Consider the following 14,948-nt stretch of genomic DNA (forward strand, 5'->3'; position numbering starts at 1 on the left):
ACTGCTGTTTACTCTTCAGGGTTTCTCTCATTTCCTAGGCCTGGTCTAAAGGTAACCTGATCAAATGATTAACTACAGGAATTAGCTTTGAAGCTGGTTTCTGGTCTACATTGAGAGTTCTATTACTGGGCCATAGAATCGTAGAATTTTAGAGCTTCAAAGGACCTTTGAGATCAAGTAGTTCAAAAGTAGAGTAAGTTGGAATTGAATTTGTATTTGGAAAATAATTGTCTCCTGGAACGAATGTAACAGAACAAGTGATTTTTAGTCTCTAAAGCAAGTTATTGATCTAAAGTAGATCAACCAGTCTCAGAAAAGAAGCATTTTAGGAATTCCTTACATTTGAATCAAGGCCATTATATTACAGAAGTAGGAATAAAGAATTTTCTTATGAAAGACAAATTATTACATTGCTTGTCGACTGTTGTGCTGTCATACAAGCCATCCATTTTTCTTATTGAGTCAAAGACCTAAATGGAAAGGAATGAATATCCGTAATATTAAACGTAGATGGAAAGTTTCAAAGAATTGTTTATCCCAGAAGAAAAAGTCTAACTAACCAAGAGAAAAATACATATCTGTATGCGTTTTCCTATTTTATATTAACATAAAAGCCCCTTATCTAATGTGAAATTACCCTGGGAATGAGCTGAGTTTGAGTGCAATGAGGAAGCAGGCCCTGAGAAATTGACCTCTTCACTTAACATTTCAGAGGAGGTGGTTGAGTAATTTGATTTGTCGAGTAATAGTAGACTATTGATTCCTTCACATTTTACATTTATTACTGCACTAAGGGATTACAGATATGTTAGTTATTGATGATGTTGCCTTTGGCCTTTTCATTTTTATTCAGACATATTTGTGAATGAGATTAAAACTCTTAAAGAAAAAAAAAAAGAGCTTCTATATTCAGTTAACCCTTTAATATCACTGCGGAAATAGCCATTCGGTTGTTTTTCAACTCAAGCATCCGAAGCCAAGATGCAGTTATAAATGTTTAAGCCTTTATATACTTGATATTAAGTTTGTGGCATTTTGATAATTACCTATTAAATAATATAGTATTTCTTGTCTTGTGTTATAGGTGAGGAAACCTCTGTCATATAGTAGGTTTAAGTTAAACCTGTGTTTCCACTTTATTATCCTCTAAGCTATCTTACTGATGTAGTTATCAGTAATTATAAGTTTAAACTTAAAACAGAAAGAAGTATGATTGCTCTTAAATTTCCAGACTGGGTGGACTAAGCTTCAACAAGACATACCTATGTCTCTAGATGAAATGAGGAAGGGGAACTACTCATTTATCACGTCCCTGAATTAGCCAGTCATGAAGAGCAGCTCTGTTGACTGTCCTTCTCTCCCTCAGTCCACCTGGAAGGCCGCTGTGGTGGAAGGATGTTTGATTGCAGAGATGTGGGGTTCATAGTTGGCGAAGGAGAAGACCACGACATTCCAATCGGAATTGACAAAGCCCTGGAGAAAATGCAGCGTGAGGAACAATGTATTTTGTATCTTGGACCACGGTAAGCAGCATACCAGTTCAGTACACAGTGAAGTTATCTAAAGAACAGGGATACACTTGCTTTTTCAATCAATATTTTCAGTGAAGTTAAGGCCAACAGTGGAAACGATTAATTAAATCAGGCTACAGTTAGTCACGGAGTGAGTTAATGGGTCCTATAACATTACAGACATTTGTAAGCGTATTCACTTGATTGATGTGTGTTCAGGGTAGGACTGACAGGCAGGTTTTGCTTTTCTGTTTGTTTTGCCTGCCATATTGCCAAGACAGGAAGCTTTTGGCCCTTCTCACGTGATTCTCTTGCCCTTTCTCTCCTTTTCTCTAAATTAGGCAGGAGGCAGTAAAATGTGGGGGTTAGAAGTTGAAGAAGCATTTGGATGGTTTATTACCACTTGAATTTGTGCCACCTGTTCTTATACAGACTCCCTGAAAAAAGAGTGTTCTTCCTGGATCTAAAGGCAGTGGAGATGACTCATTTTTGCCTAAATTTTTCCCATCATAAGGATATCCATTAGCACTACCAAGCTTAGAACTATCAGACACTAACAGTCTCTCTTGTGAAAACATGTTTGGTATTATTTTTAGATCTAAAATTATACCATGAATCCAACCCTTCTATCTTGAGAAACGGACCCTTGAGAGAAACCAGGGTGTTTTGATTCTGTTTGTGTGAAAGTGCATCTGCTTATCTGTCTCCTCCCTCTCTGGATCCTTGGATTTCAGTCAGTAGGATTTTGAGTTATTGAGAATCTTGATGACCTGCACTTACCAATAGGTAATATTGTGCCTTTTGTACAGTTGCTTGCCTTTGTGTAGCCTCGGTCGTAATCCAGTGGCATATTTACCTTTGCCCTAACACTTGAGCCATAATCGTATTTCTTAAGTGATGTTTTAGTCATGCCACTACCCACTTGAAAATCCTTGCAAAATGCTCTACACCTCGAACCCTTTAGAGCTTTCACTGAGGCACCTTTTATTTAATACCTTCTTTTTCTCTGTCTTATTCCTTTTTCAACTAGTATATTCCCACCTTAGTGTGTTTTATTTACATTTACTATGTATTTGTAGTTCACTTAGGTGAATCTGTTTCTCTCTTTCTATAAGGAACTTTTTAATTCAGGTGGTGCATAGAGAGGCTATCTCTTCCATATCCAAGTAATATCTAACTATTTTTAATCCAGCATTCCAAAGTTACAGTAGTTCTAAACTCATATAAAGAGAGTGGTATTTATGTCCATGTGTTTTCAGATCTAAGTTCCTTGAGGATGAGTTCTCTATACATTGTGAGCATATAATATGAATCGGTTCATTATATTTTAACCTAGCTGACAAGCCAGTTGTGGGAACAGATGTCTCAAGTTTAATGGCAAAGAGAAACAGGAATTATCCTTATATTTATTAATGCAAATAGTTCCTTGCAAGTTTAAATTGTTGTATGATTAGCGATTAAAAAAAAAAAAACATGCAACTTACCAGCTGTATACTCGACTCTCCTAAGCCTTAGTTTCCCTTTATGTAAAATGGGGATAACGGTATCTACCATACAAAGTTGTGGAGGACTGAATGAGATAATGCATGTAAAGAATGTAGCAAAGTGCCTGACACAGCCAAACCCTTAGTATGTTAGCTATTATTGCTGTTGTGATGATTATCTCTCTCTTCCATTTTACTCTCAGACCATAAGGAAAGGGAAACCCCGTTTTAACATATGGTAGATTTTTCAGGCATAAAAGTTGTCGACAAGTTTTCATAAATTACTAGATATAAAAGTTTTTTCATATGTTTTATGGAAATAATTTAGCAGAGTTAGAAAGGAACATGTTCTTTTCTCTTCAAGATGTTGCTTAGTATGTTGAGGAGTCATTTAAAGTGCGGAGTCTACACCAGGAGACTGTCCACACGGGTGCTGTGTAAGATTATCCATGTATATAGAGAATCCCTGCCCACCGGGCATGCGGTGAGCGTGTGCAGTGAATTTGCTTGTCTTACCAGAGTCCCACTTATAGATACATTGCATCTGAGTGTGGCTATAAATACGGCTGTTGCAAATATGTGTTCTGTGTTACTCTTAGTGTCATCTGTATTTCATGCTCCAAAAACCCCAGGGCATATACCTTCTCTTTCATTCTGATAGACTCCTTGGCAGGGTGTTTTCATAGTAAGGAATTCATAAAACACTTCCAGAGAAGCCATTTTCTCTCTTCTCATCAGGACAATGTCTTTAATGTTGTTTTAAATACGGTGACTGATCAAGCTCTTTTGTTTTAGGTAAAGTATGGCTAGTTTTAGCTTTTTTCTTTTTTCTTCCTTATCTTCTGTCCTGCACCAACCCCAAACAAAAACATAGGCTGCCAAGAGCCAGAGTATCTCAATTATGCGGCTGTGTGGGTCAAAAACTAAACAACTTTCTGGGACACACAGAGTCTGAATTTAAATCCTCGCTCTACCACTGCCTCTTTGTGTGATTCTCAGGAAGCACTTCTCTCTGAGCCTCAGTTTCTTCATCCGTAAAAAGGAAGCAGTTGGTAAGAGCAGTTGCATACAAGGTGCAAGTGCTTCTTGTATGCACGTAAAGGCTTAATGGTCATTAGCAGTCATTATTTGTATCTCTGCTCTCTGCAGGCACCTGTCAGTTTAAGAACACTGATACTGGATTCCTTCTGTTACTGTAATCCAGCTTGTCTTTTGGTTAAGCCTAAAATTCCTCTTGTGGTGTTCTGTCTTTCAGTCAGATGAATTTGTGTGCCCTGGGTCCTTCCTCGCCCAGCCTATTCCAGCATAAATCAGACAACTTTCTGTAAAATAGGAAGTCAGGTTAAATGCTCCCAAAACAGTTCGGTATGAGCTTACGCCTCCCCAGGATTATGTGTTCCACATGTATCTTCATAGAGTTTCTTCATTTGAACCCAGGAAAGACTGTAGAAATCATATCCTTCCTTAGTCTTCTTTAATCCCGTTGATGATAACCAGAACAATTTGGTGCCTGCCCTCGACCCAAACCCTCACCCTCCTCGCCCCCAGCCACGGAACTCCTATTTTTAAGCGTTGTAAGGCAGCTCTTCTCCTCCTCAGCACTGTTGACATTTGGGGCTGGATATTTCTTGGCTGGGGGAGCTCTCCTGTAAGATGTTCGGTAGTGTCCCTGACCTCTACCCACTAGAAGTCAGAAGCCTCCTAGCTGTGACAAACCCCAAATTTCTAGGCATTGCTAGATGTCCCTGGTAGGGATGGGGGATTAACCCCTTTTGAGAGCCACTGGTCTAAGGCAAGTGCCAGAGCATCTGTTGGATTTGTACCTGTTTAGCACAGGGCTCCAAATAGAACATGCTGTCAGTAAACACACGCTCAGTGAGGACTCACCTGCCTACCTGATTCCCAGCAGTTAAGGAATGTTCTTTTATTTACCAGATGGCAGAAACAAAATAGGAGATATATCGGTCTAAGAGCTCAAAGTAGAAAACTAGTCACCACTTCCTACAGTTGGCCACTGGTAATTATGTCCTCTTTTATTTCTTTGCTGAAGATACCCTTTGCCCTGCTATTAAAAACTACCACACCCCATTCCTACCAGCTCTCACTCCATCTCTGTGCCTCTCTCTGGCTCCAGCTTCCATTTTCTTGTGTAACAGGGGAGGTAAATGAGTAAGCATTTTCTTCCTGAAAAATTCAGGCAGGGAGTAAAGAAGTGGTACAAATAGCAAGAGATGAGTGTTCCCACTCTAGTCCTTTTGCCCCAGAGAAAACTGAGGGTATTAATACATCAACTTGGTTTTGGCCTGGTTTCAAACCATAGCCTGAGAGTTTGAGTTTACTAAGATTTTTGCAGTGCCATTCCATATATTAAAGAGTAGTTTGCTTGAAACAGATGGAGCAGAGTATATTCTGATGAACGTTTTCCTAATATGCTGGGCATTGTTCTACATGCTGGGAAACCACTGAACCAGACAGACAAAGCTCCATCAGAATTTCCATTCTAGTAGATGTGTGCTCCCTCGAATGCCTTGGATGTGTTAAAATTTTAAATGATTCCAAAAAACAAATTTATATATCCCCCGTAATTTTATTCAGTAAGTTTTGGCTAAAAAGTGTAGTGTTTTACAGTGTTATAGCCAGAGAGCTATGAGAATACAGTACAGAGTATTTCTCTTGATGAGGTATTAGAGTTTGCTGGGGCTGTTCTTTTTGATTATACATTTGTTTTCTAGTATGCTTTCTGAAAGTCTTGAAGAAATACTGTGAGGATGTATATCCTTCCTGATGTATGCACCTTTCCCCCATTTATCTGACTGGAAGTGGTACTTTTGGAAGGGGACAGCACTTTAAAGTTAAAAGCTTATTAAAACATACCTCTCCCAAACAGCACTGTAATGATTATAGTGCCTGTCTTCTCTGGGTCCTGATAAAGCTTCAGGGAAAGCCCTTATAGTCAAATAATGGCTGTTTTATAGAAAGAACTAGATATAAAATCAAGCAGAAAAAGAGACAGTGACATTTAAAATCACATTAAGCAAGCTGTCCCAAGGAGTACAGGTGTTGCATTACATATGAATATGAAGAAGAAAACTAAATGTAGCCTGGTTTCTTAAAAAAAAAACACCGCAGTGATACTTGGCACTATATCTTCTGATCAACATCTGGTTTGTCTTCAGGGCCTTTGATGTGTGTAGTTTGCAAATGATAGCTCTATGCTGATGTGATGCCTCAAAATACTGAAGGGGGTGCCTGGAAATACACCAATTCTTTAAAGTTTTATTTTTTTACTCTCCATTACAGATATGGTTTTGGAGAGGCAGGGAAGCCTAACTTTGGCATTGAACCTAATGCTGAGCTTATATATGAAGTTACACTTAAGAGCTTCGAAAAGGTGAGAAAATACCAACTTCTCTGAAATCATGACAGATTTCTTCTCCATCCACTTCTTGTAAATCAGTATCTTATATTACTAGGTGGTATAGATAGATGGTATTTGTTTGTATATTGTGCTTTTCATGAGCAAGTTTGTCTCCTGTCTCTGACGCTGCTACTAGAGCACAGGACAACTGATACAGCACAGCTGATACACAACCAAGGAGCTCAGTGTTCTTATTTTGTTCCTGTGTGTCAGCCTTTTTTTTTTTTTTTATTAACTTTTTCGGGTAGAAGCCAAGACTTGTTCCCTTATTTGTTCCTAGACTTGTTCTTTTTGTACTTTTTTTCCTGGGTTGAAGACAAAAAGGTTCATGTTCTTGCCAAGCAGCTCCTTGGGGGGAGTGGGGTGCAGTTTTCCAGGGCTGGATGGATCATACCCTTCACAGGAGTCGTGAAGAGGCCTTCACTGTGGCTCCAAGTTATTATCCAAAATGCAAGGGCTTCATGGGCCACCAGGCTCTGTGGCGAGGAACACAAGGAACAAACCTGCTAACCCTAGACTTTTTCTTTTCGTACCTGTCCAAGTAGAAAAAAAGAGAGCGTTTGCCTCAGGTTCCAGAAATGGCACGCCTCCTTGAGTGTATTTCCAACTCAAACCCGCCTCTGGAGGCTCCCAGCAGCAGCTTCCCTGGACAAACATAGAGCATATGCCTGAGCTAGGTACGCTGTCCCATCCAGCTACGTCCTCTGCACCACCAGAGCCCAGCCCTTCCCCGAGAGCCTCAGGAACTGCATCTTGTAGACCTTTTTCATCCCCGCAGTGTTACCTCCATGTTCCATACTTCAAGCTTTGGACTGGAAATGTGACTGTTTTTATGTTATTAGACTCAGAAAGGAAATCATTGTCCTGTAGGCCTCTAACTTTGGGGTCCTTCCCGAACAGTGATGTTCCTAATCATAACACATTCCCCAAAACAAACATATGCTCTTGTCACAACCATTGCTTGTTGTCAGGTAATGTCTTCTGAAGTCCTGCTAGCTCAGTACTGATCCTCTAATGCTGTCTTCATAGCACAAAGTGGTTTTTATATTTAAAGAGGGAGAAAATAATTTTTAGCAGTAAAGTAACCCCCACCCCTTCCCATCACAGCCCAGTGGACCTTGAACACTCAGGAGCCTCCTCACTGTAGTACGCCACAGCGAGCCTGTGCTTGGTCACGGCTGCAAGGGCATATGCCAGGCTGCACTGCTAGCTATATTTGAAACCACGTGATCAATCCAAGAAGAAGATACAAGAATTGCAAATATACTTGCATCCAGCATAGGAGCACCTCAATATATAAGGCAGATGTTAACAGACATAAAAGGAGAAGTTGACAGTAACACAATAGCAGTGGGGGATTTTAACACCCCACTTAGATCAATGGACTGATCATCCAGACAGAAAATCAGTAAGGAAACACAGGCCTTAAATGACACTGTAGACCAGATGGACTTAATTGATACTTATAGAGCAATCCATCCAAAAGCAGCAGAATACACATTCTTTTCAAAAGTGCACATGGAACACTCTCCAGGATAGATCACATGCTGGGTCACAAAGCAAGCCTCAGTAAATTTAAGAAAATTGAAATCATATCGAGCATCTTTTCTGACCACAATGCTATGAGATTATATTTGAAACCATGTGACAGTGTGTGGCAGTGATGGAGGCAACATGAATTCATTTTCTGTTTTGTAATATTAAGAATAGATTTATAATCAATAAAGACTGAACCCAATATAAAAAATGCAGAACCCTTGTTATTAGATTTTTAAATAATAGAGTTAAATTGTTAAGAATCAACATAGGGTTGCCAGGAAGACTAGTAAATCTCATTATTCACTTTAAAAAGGAGGGGATATATATACCACTGTCTTTGAATAGAGAATTTCATATTTACCCACTTAAGCTTCATAATTCTTATGCAGTAAATAGCACTGACACAGCCATTGTCATCTTCCCTAAAGGACTCCAGATGGTTCTGTTGACTCTTTATGATCCAGCTGTTCATAATGAAAGTGCAGTTGTCCCTGGATTCGTATCTATAATGGGGGAGGAGTAATGATACACACAGTATAAATTAGCAGGTGATCATGAAAGCATTTGTTTACATCTCGGCATCACCTCTATCCTCCCAATTATGTTTTCCTTGAAATTCCCCAAGTACGCATCTGCAAGTTGCTACAGTTTGGAGGCTTTAGTATGTCTGGTTGTACCAGAGTGGAGAGACAACTACATGACCTGGAATTTTTAAAGTGTGTATGAATATACAACTGTGACTTGACTATAATAGTGTTACCATTTTAGAGTTGTAAAACTGAGGCTTGAGAGAAACTTGCCTAAATTATAATAGCAGTTTAGCAGCAGAGTTTGCAGGAGGGAGATAAGGGGCCCCAGCTTCCATTGTGTGGCCTCACCTCCTAATTCTAAAGGCGCATTCTTTAACGACGCTCAACAGTTCATCTTCCTTACGGTATTATTGCCTGCACCTCCCTCTTGAGCAGCATGGATCAAGCTACAGCTTTGTCCTCATGGAAAGTGAGTTATAGCCTAGCAGTGCATTGGCAAGGGCACACAGTTTTAAAAGCCAGTGTGTTTTGGGGTGTGGGTATCCTCTAGGAGTAGCTATTGTTTCTTTTTACGGACATCAGCTGATGCTTTTTCCTTCTCTGTTCATCTGACCATTGTCACACATTTATACAACAGGCCAAAGAATCCTGGGAGATGGATACTAAAGAAAAATTGGAGCAGGCTGCCATTGTCAAAGAGAAGGGAACTGTGTACTTCAAGGTATGTGAGTCTTTGTACAATCCTTTCCATCTCAAAGAATTTATTCAAGTATCAATTGTGCTGATATTCCCTATTCTGAATTCTATACCCTTCTGGATAAGAATAAGCCTGAATTTTTACAAGTCTGTCATTTTCAGTATAAGAAATGGTGCGACAGAATGAATTATGTGACAAAAAGAATACAAAAGCCTCTTGTACACATTCCACTTTAGATCGTAAGCCTCCGCAAAGTCAGACCAGGTCCGGCTTGCCCACCCACCGTGTATCACTCAAGACCTAAAGCATCTTGCTTGGTACATAGTGGTCACTCAACAAGTGTTTGTGGGATGAAACAAAGAATGAATAGAATAATTGTTAGCAAGTAGTAGAATTCAAAGGGGTAAGTTTCATATCATTTTCCTTTCCACTGTCTTGGGGAAGTCACTTAGGTACATGATAAAAGGAAAGATCATGCACAGATTTCAAAAGGAACTGGCAGGAGGAGAGTATAAATTTCTTCTAATGGCCAAGATGATCCCTGCCGCACTTGCTTTTGTGAGAAAAAAGCAGAAATTCCTGAATGATATTTGTCATTTATTGATTCTTGAAAACACTTTCTTGTAATCTAGGAATGTGTTGTTTCCTCACTTAGACTTTAAACCCCCAGATACAATAAAAAAAGAAACAGCACTTTGTTCAATTCTAATCAGAATGTACTATCCATTGCTTCCCCATTGCCAAATATTATACCTTCTCCACATCAAGCAGAAAAGGTCTTAGCGCAGAAGAGAATGAGAGAAGGAATGGGAGTTTTGTCGAGGTTTCTCTTTTTTCCTTGCTGCTATGATCCAGGAGCAAAAAAAAAAACAATTAGATGATGTTTTCAACAGTCTATAAAGCAGTGATACATCAGTGTACTTCAGCAAGTCTTCATGGAGAACCTGCTGTAAGACATGTCCTTGCACTGACAGCCTTGTCTGGAGGGAGGGGAGGCAATATTAACACACATGAAACAACTAGAGAATTATGTAAGACTGCATAAGCAACATAGAATTACGCAGCCAGAGGGCAACAGGTATGGTTTTTATTTTCTGCACTTTGAGAGGAGCCTCATTATTGAGTCATGAAATCAATTTAGTGGAAGTGTATTGCCTTATGTAGTAAGGATACACTTTGTTTCACAAAACTTTGTTCAGTTGTGTGTGAGAGGGTACTAGGTCATAATTTAAAACATTTCTTACTGTGGGTGTAGATAATATATAATTATTTATATTTATTTATAACTGTTACATATATTAAAATAATGTATGGATCACCAGAAAGCATTAGGATATGGCAGAATGACCTCTGAATTGGGAAAACTGGGCTTTATGGCTCCAAATGATTTAAAGTCATTTAAGGTCCAAAGAGATTATTTTTTCATGTGAAAAGTGAGGGAGTTAAATTAGAAGACTCCCAAGTTTCCTTCCAGCCCTAAAATTCGGTGCATTTCTAAACTCTCAAGAACAACTTTGATTTTTTTTAAATTCTAATTGAGGTATTGGATACTTCTGTAACTATTCAGGTAGATTCCAGATGAGTTATTTGTAGACCCAAATACCTAATACACTAGAACAAAAAGAAAATTTTCTGTAAAATTACTTAAGACCATAGGTCCTGAACTATGCTTTCCTATCTACTTGGAGTCCATAAAAGTCTTTAAGTGTATTTTTTATATTTCCCAAAACCTCTGAAAAGAATATTAACATTTGGTAGAGGGGTTGCGACTTTTGGCATTTGACTAGAATTAACTCCGTGTAATGAAACAGCTTGGCTATTCAGAAGCTCTAATTGGTTGCTGATGACTCAAATAATGTTGCGAAGCCACGTGTCATATAGCTGTGTCCTGAATGTATACAGAGAGATGGCCAGAATTTACGATCAGCAGCAGAAAGCAGTGCTAACTTGTCTGTACAGTTACTAAACTTTGTTGCTTCTTAGCATCATAACTGCAACAGTGATTTGTGTATTTCATAATATTATAAACCCTCTTAAAATTACTGATCTTTGGATAAAATCTGGATCAGCAGTCACACATATGGAACATATTATTTTTAACATGCAATTTGATAGACAAAATCTTTCAAAACATTAGTCTTTTGGGGGAAAATTAATGAAAGGTTCAAAACCACTGACCTAAGACCTTTCCCCCAGAATGTCTCTGAACATTCTGTACTACTCAGAACTTCCCTGGAGGCACCTTCATAATTATAGGTAAAAGATCCCAGCAGTGATCCTAGTTTTACCTGTAAGACTTCAGAAATGGTTGGTAGGTGGGTTCCTATACACACTCCCTTTTCAAATGTCAGGGCAGGTTTCAATCTGCCGTGCTGCCTTCCCGGGCCTCGACTTTCCAGGGTGTTTGACTTGGCGCCTTGTGCACAACGCAGAGCCCGGGTGTGTGGGCCAGAGCAGAGATGGGGTACATTGCATGCCACCCGCACGTTGGAGCTCCATTTTCATTGACCTGTCGGTTTGGTTTACACGTAAGTGGGTAAGTCTCTCCCCGTAGTAGGGTAGAATTGTAATAAGCCTTTAAATGGGAGTGATTTTGGCGTTTAGAGTGTAAACTCATATCAACCTCTGAACGCTAAAGAGAAGAAAGGTAGGAGAGGACTCTCTTCATTTGGCTCTGAAAATAATTATTAAGCACGTTTAACAACGTGACGTTACGCCAGGCATTGTGCAAGTCAGTTAAACAGACATGATTTTTGCCCTCATAGCTGACAGCGTTCTGCGGGACAAGAGCATTAACTATCACACGTGTTTCTCTTTTCTGACTTGGAGGCAGAGTGGTAAGGCTGAGGACACTTTCTAACCAAGAGGTTCTTGCGCCCCCTTGTGCTCCTTGGGGAAAAAAGCATTTCTAAAGCAAGCTAGTTAAGGATCTTCCTTCAACGAACCCTTTGCAGACAAACCAGGCTTTGCTATGTTTTGACCACCATTACTGAACCAGGAAACCAGTGCTATGATTTAGAAACAAGTCATCTATGACTCTAGGATTTTAGGTTAAAAAAACTAAAAACCTGCCCCTCTTTCTTGTTCCTTCACTCTTTCAGAGCAGGATTGCTCAACCTCAGCACAATCGACATTTGGGGCTGTATAAATTCTGCTTGGCAGGAGGCTGTTCTGTGCATTTAGCAGCATCCCTGGCCCCTACCCACTAGATGCCAGTAGTGCACACATATTCTCCAGTTATGACAACGAAAAACATCTCTAAACATTGCCAGATGTTCCCTGGGGGCAAAATCACCCTAGTTGAGAACTCCTGTTTTAGTACATCAGAAGCAGAAATAACACAGAGGTCTTTGTTCATTAGAAGTTGAGATATAAGTAAAATTATATATACTATATAAGAAAAGGCTGTCAAAAAATTAAAATGCTCTATAAAGGTAAGGAACATTTATGTATTATGAAGTCTAATACTTTGGGGTTTTTTTTTTTTAGAAAGCATAGCCGCTACCATTCTGATAGTCAGAACCTACTGAAGTGATAGGATCTGGATCTTTGTCCTCCCTGACTCTTCTCTTCTTTCTCTATGACAATATATTAAATAGTCAGAAAGGTAATTGGAACACTGAAGATGGAGGAGGAGAGAGAGGAAGAAGAAACTAGGCGTAACAGGGAAAATGCCTGTCCTCACCTAATCTAAATGAAGTGACACCTTTTATTTTCACCTACACCTCCATTTTGCTCCCAAGGATTGAAAAACTTTTGATTCCATAGTTACGTGCTTTTGACCTTAATGTTTACTTAGCACACCTTCATTAAGGGCCTCCTTATGTTAAACCCTGGATATTCCAAAAGGGATAGGACATGCTCCCTGTCCCAAAGAGCTCACAATCCAGCAAGAGAAAAGACAATGACAAAATGCCCAACCCTGAAACTGGTGAGGACTTTAATCTTGAGTAGTGAGCCTAAGGCTAAGACAAACTATAAGTACAGACAACCCCCGACTTACAGTGGTGCGAAAGCAATACACATTCAGTAGAAACCACACTTTGAATTTGGGGTTTGACTTTTCCTGGGCTGGCGATGTGACCAGCAGCAGTGAGCACAGCTCCCGGCCCTGCGATCACGGAGGCAAATAACCGGTACAGCCATTCTGGACCCACACAACCATTCTGTTTTTCACTTTCAGGACAGTATTCAGTAAATTACATGAGATATTCAACACTTTATTATAAAACAGGCTTTGTGTTAGATGATTTTGCCCAACTGTAGGCTAATGCCAGTGTTCTGATCACACTTAAGGTAGGCCAGGCTAAGTTCTACTGTTTAGTAGGTGAGGGGTAGTAAATGAATTTCAGCTCACCCAGGGTGTGGTGGGAGGTAACCCCATTGTAAGCTGAGGAAGATCTGTACATTCAGACCCAGGCCCTCTCCTTGGAACTGGTCTACCCCATCCTTATCACCAAAAATCGACATCGGGGCTTCCTTTCTACAGATGGAGCTCATTTTTATGCCAACCACCTGAATTCCTTTATAACGGGAACATTCTTGTAGACTTGCTCTGTGATTTTTCTCTTCTTACTCAGTCATTGGGTGACGTTTGGAGTGCATGGGGAGACATAACTCTACACTGAAGTGTATGCCCTGCTTTGACTATGGTAAATCCTAGTGACATGATCTTAACACTGTTCATTGGTCAGACATTGGATTTAATGTCCTAAGGGGTTTGGCTGCAATTCTGCCATCTGGTGGGATGGGTCATGTTTTCGAGCTTGTGGTCACCTCCTGCAGAGGAGACCCCTCACCTGTACCCCCATCTTATTTGTGTACTTACCAGCTGTCACTCCTCTCATTCATCCTAAAATGGCAGTAAACACATTGTTTCAGCCCATTATTTCTTGTATAGAGCAGATATAATTCATGTGAATTAATTACACAATTTTTATTCACAATTTTTAGAATTCTAATCGGGTAAGAGCAAAAATATGATTAAGAGAAGGAGCTTTCTTATGTAGTTAGGTGGCTGACACCTGTGTGATTATTTCTGTCGGATGGCTGCTCTTCAGCTATGTATATTCCCATTGTCCATAGATCAGAGGTTAGCAGACCACAGCCTGTTTTTGTAGGTAAGGCTCTACTGGGATGCAGCCATGCCCCTTTATTTATATATTGTCTGTAGCTGCTTCTGTACTACCAAGGACAGAGTTGCAACAGAGACTGTTTGGTCTGCAAAGCCTAAAATATTATCTGCCCCTTTACAGGAAACAGTTGCCAACCCCTGGTTTAAATAAGATTTGCTGGGTTTGGGACTAGCACTTGCCAAAATATAGTATGTACTGTGCAGTGCTGATCGTCAGGAGGAGAAATGGGAAAAGTAACTTCTCCTTCAAGTAAACTAGTGACATAGTCTACAGCTACTCACCAGCCCTTTGAAAGTTTGGTAAATTTTAGCACCAAAGAATGTAACCCAAAAGCCTTGATGCCCACCTGCTGAAAGAACTGCCCCCTCTGAAAAGGGTGAGATGGTAAATGCTGGACAAGAGCATTATGGTGCCCGGCCCTGCACCAGCTCAGAGGTCACTGGAACTTGAGAAGGAAGGGGGAAAGTTGCCTGGAGAGCCACCTCCTGAGAACAGAAAGAAATGATCAGATACCTTGGTTGGTACGAGGTGGTTGTCTCCTTTTGCGGATTTGCTTTTCTCAGGGAGGGCTGAGCTTACACTTCCTTTGTACCCGCTCCAGAGCCTGTACAGCAAGTAATTACTGGCTTTCTCT

At 40.0% G+C, this 14,948-nt stretch overlaps 1 protein-coding gene and 1 long non-coding RNA gene across 10 annotated transcripts in view; one reads left to right on the plus strand and one right to left on the minus strand.

Annotated features, from left to right (window-relative positions):
• FKBP5 (FKBP prolyl isomerase 5) overlaps positions 1-14,948 on the plus strand; it is a 100,546-nt gene that overhangs the window by 79,502 nt on the left and 6,096 nt on the right. For all 9 annotated transcript variants that reach the window (XM_036870335.1, XM_036870332.1, XM_036870333.1 and 6 more), the window contains 3 exons: positions 1,367-1,523; positions 6,296-6,386; positions 9,120-9,203. In XM_036870335.1, coding sequence (XP_036726230.1) covers positions 1,367-1,523; positions 6,296-6,386; positions 9,120-9,203 — 332 coding nt within the window. The remainder of the gene's footprint in view (positions 1-1,366; positions 1,524-6,295; positions 6,387-9,119; positions 9,204-14,948) is intronic.
• Positions 1,341-14,947, minus strand: LOC118904365. The gene is made up of 4 exons (XR_005021973.1): positions 14,828-14,947; positions 8,314-8,455; positions 6,947-7,058; positions 1,341-1,473 (listed from the first exon to the last, which is right to left on the minus strand). It is a non-coding gene; the product is annotated as an uncharacterized LOC118904365 (long non-coding RNA).

The sequence above is a fragment of the Balaenoptera musculus genome, chromosome 11 (genome assembly GCF_009873245.2).
Source record: "Balaenoptera musculus isolate JJ_BM4_2016_0621 chromosome 11, mBalMus1.pri.v3, whole genome shotgun sequence".
Lineage (NCBI taxonomy): Eukaryota > Metazoa > Chordata > Mammalia > Artiodactyla > Balaenopteridae > Balaenoptera > Balaenoptera musculus.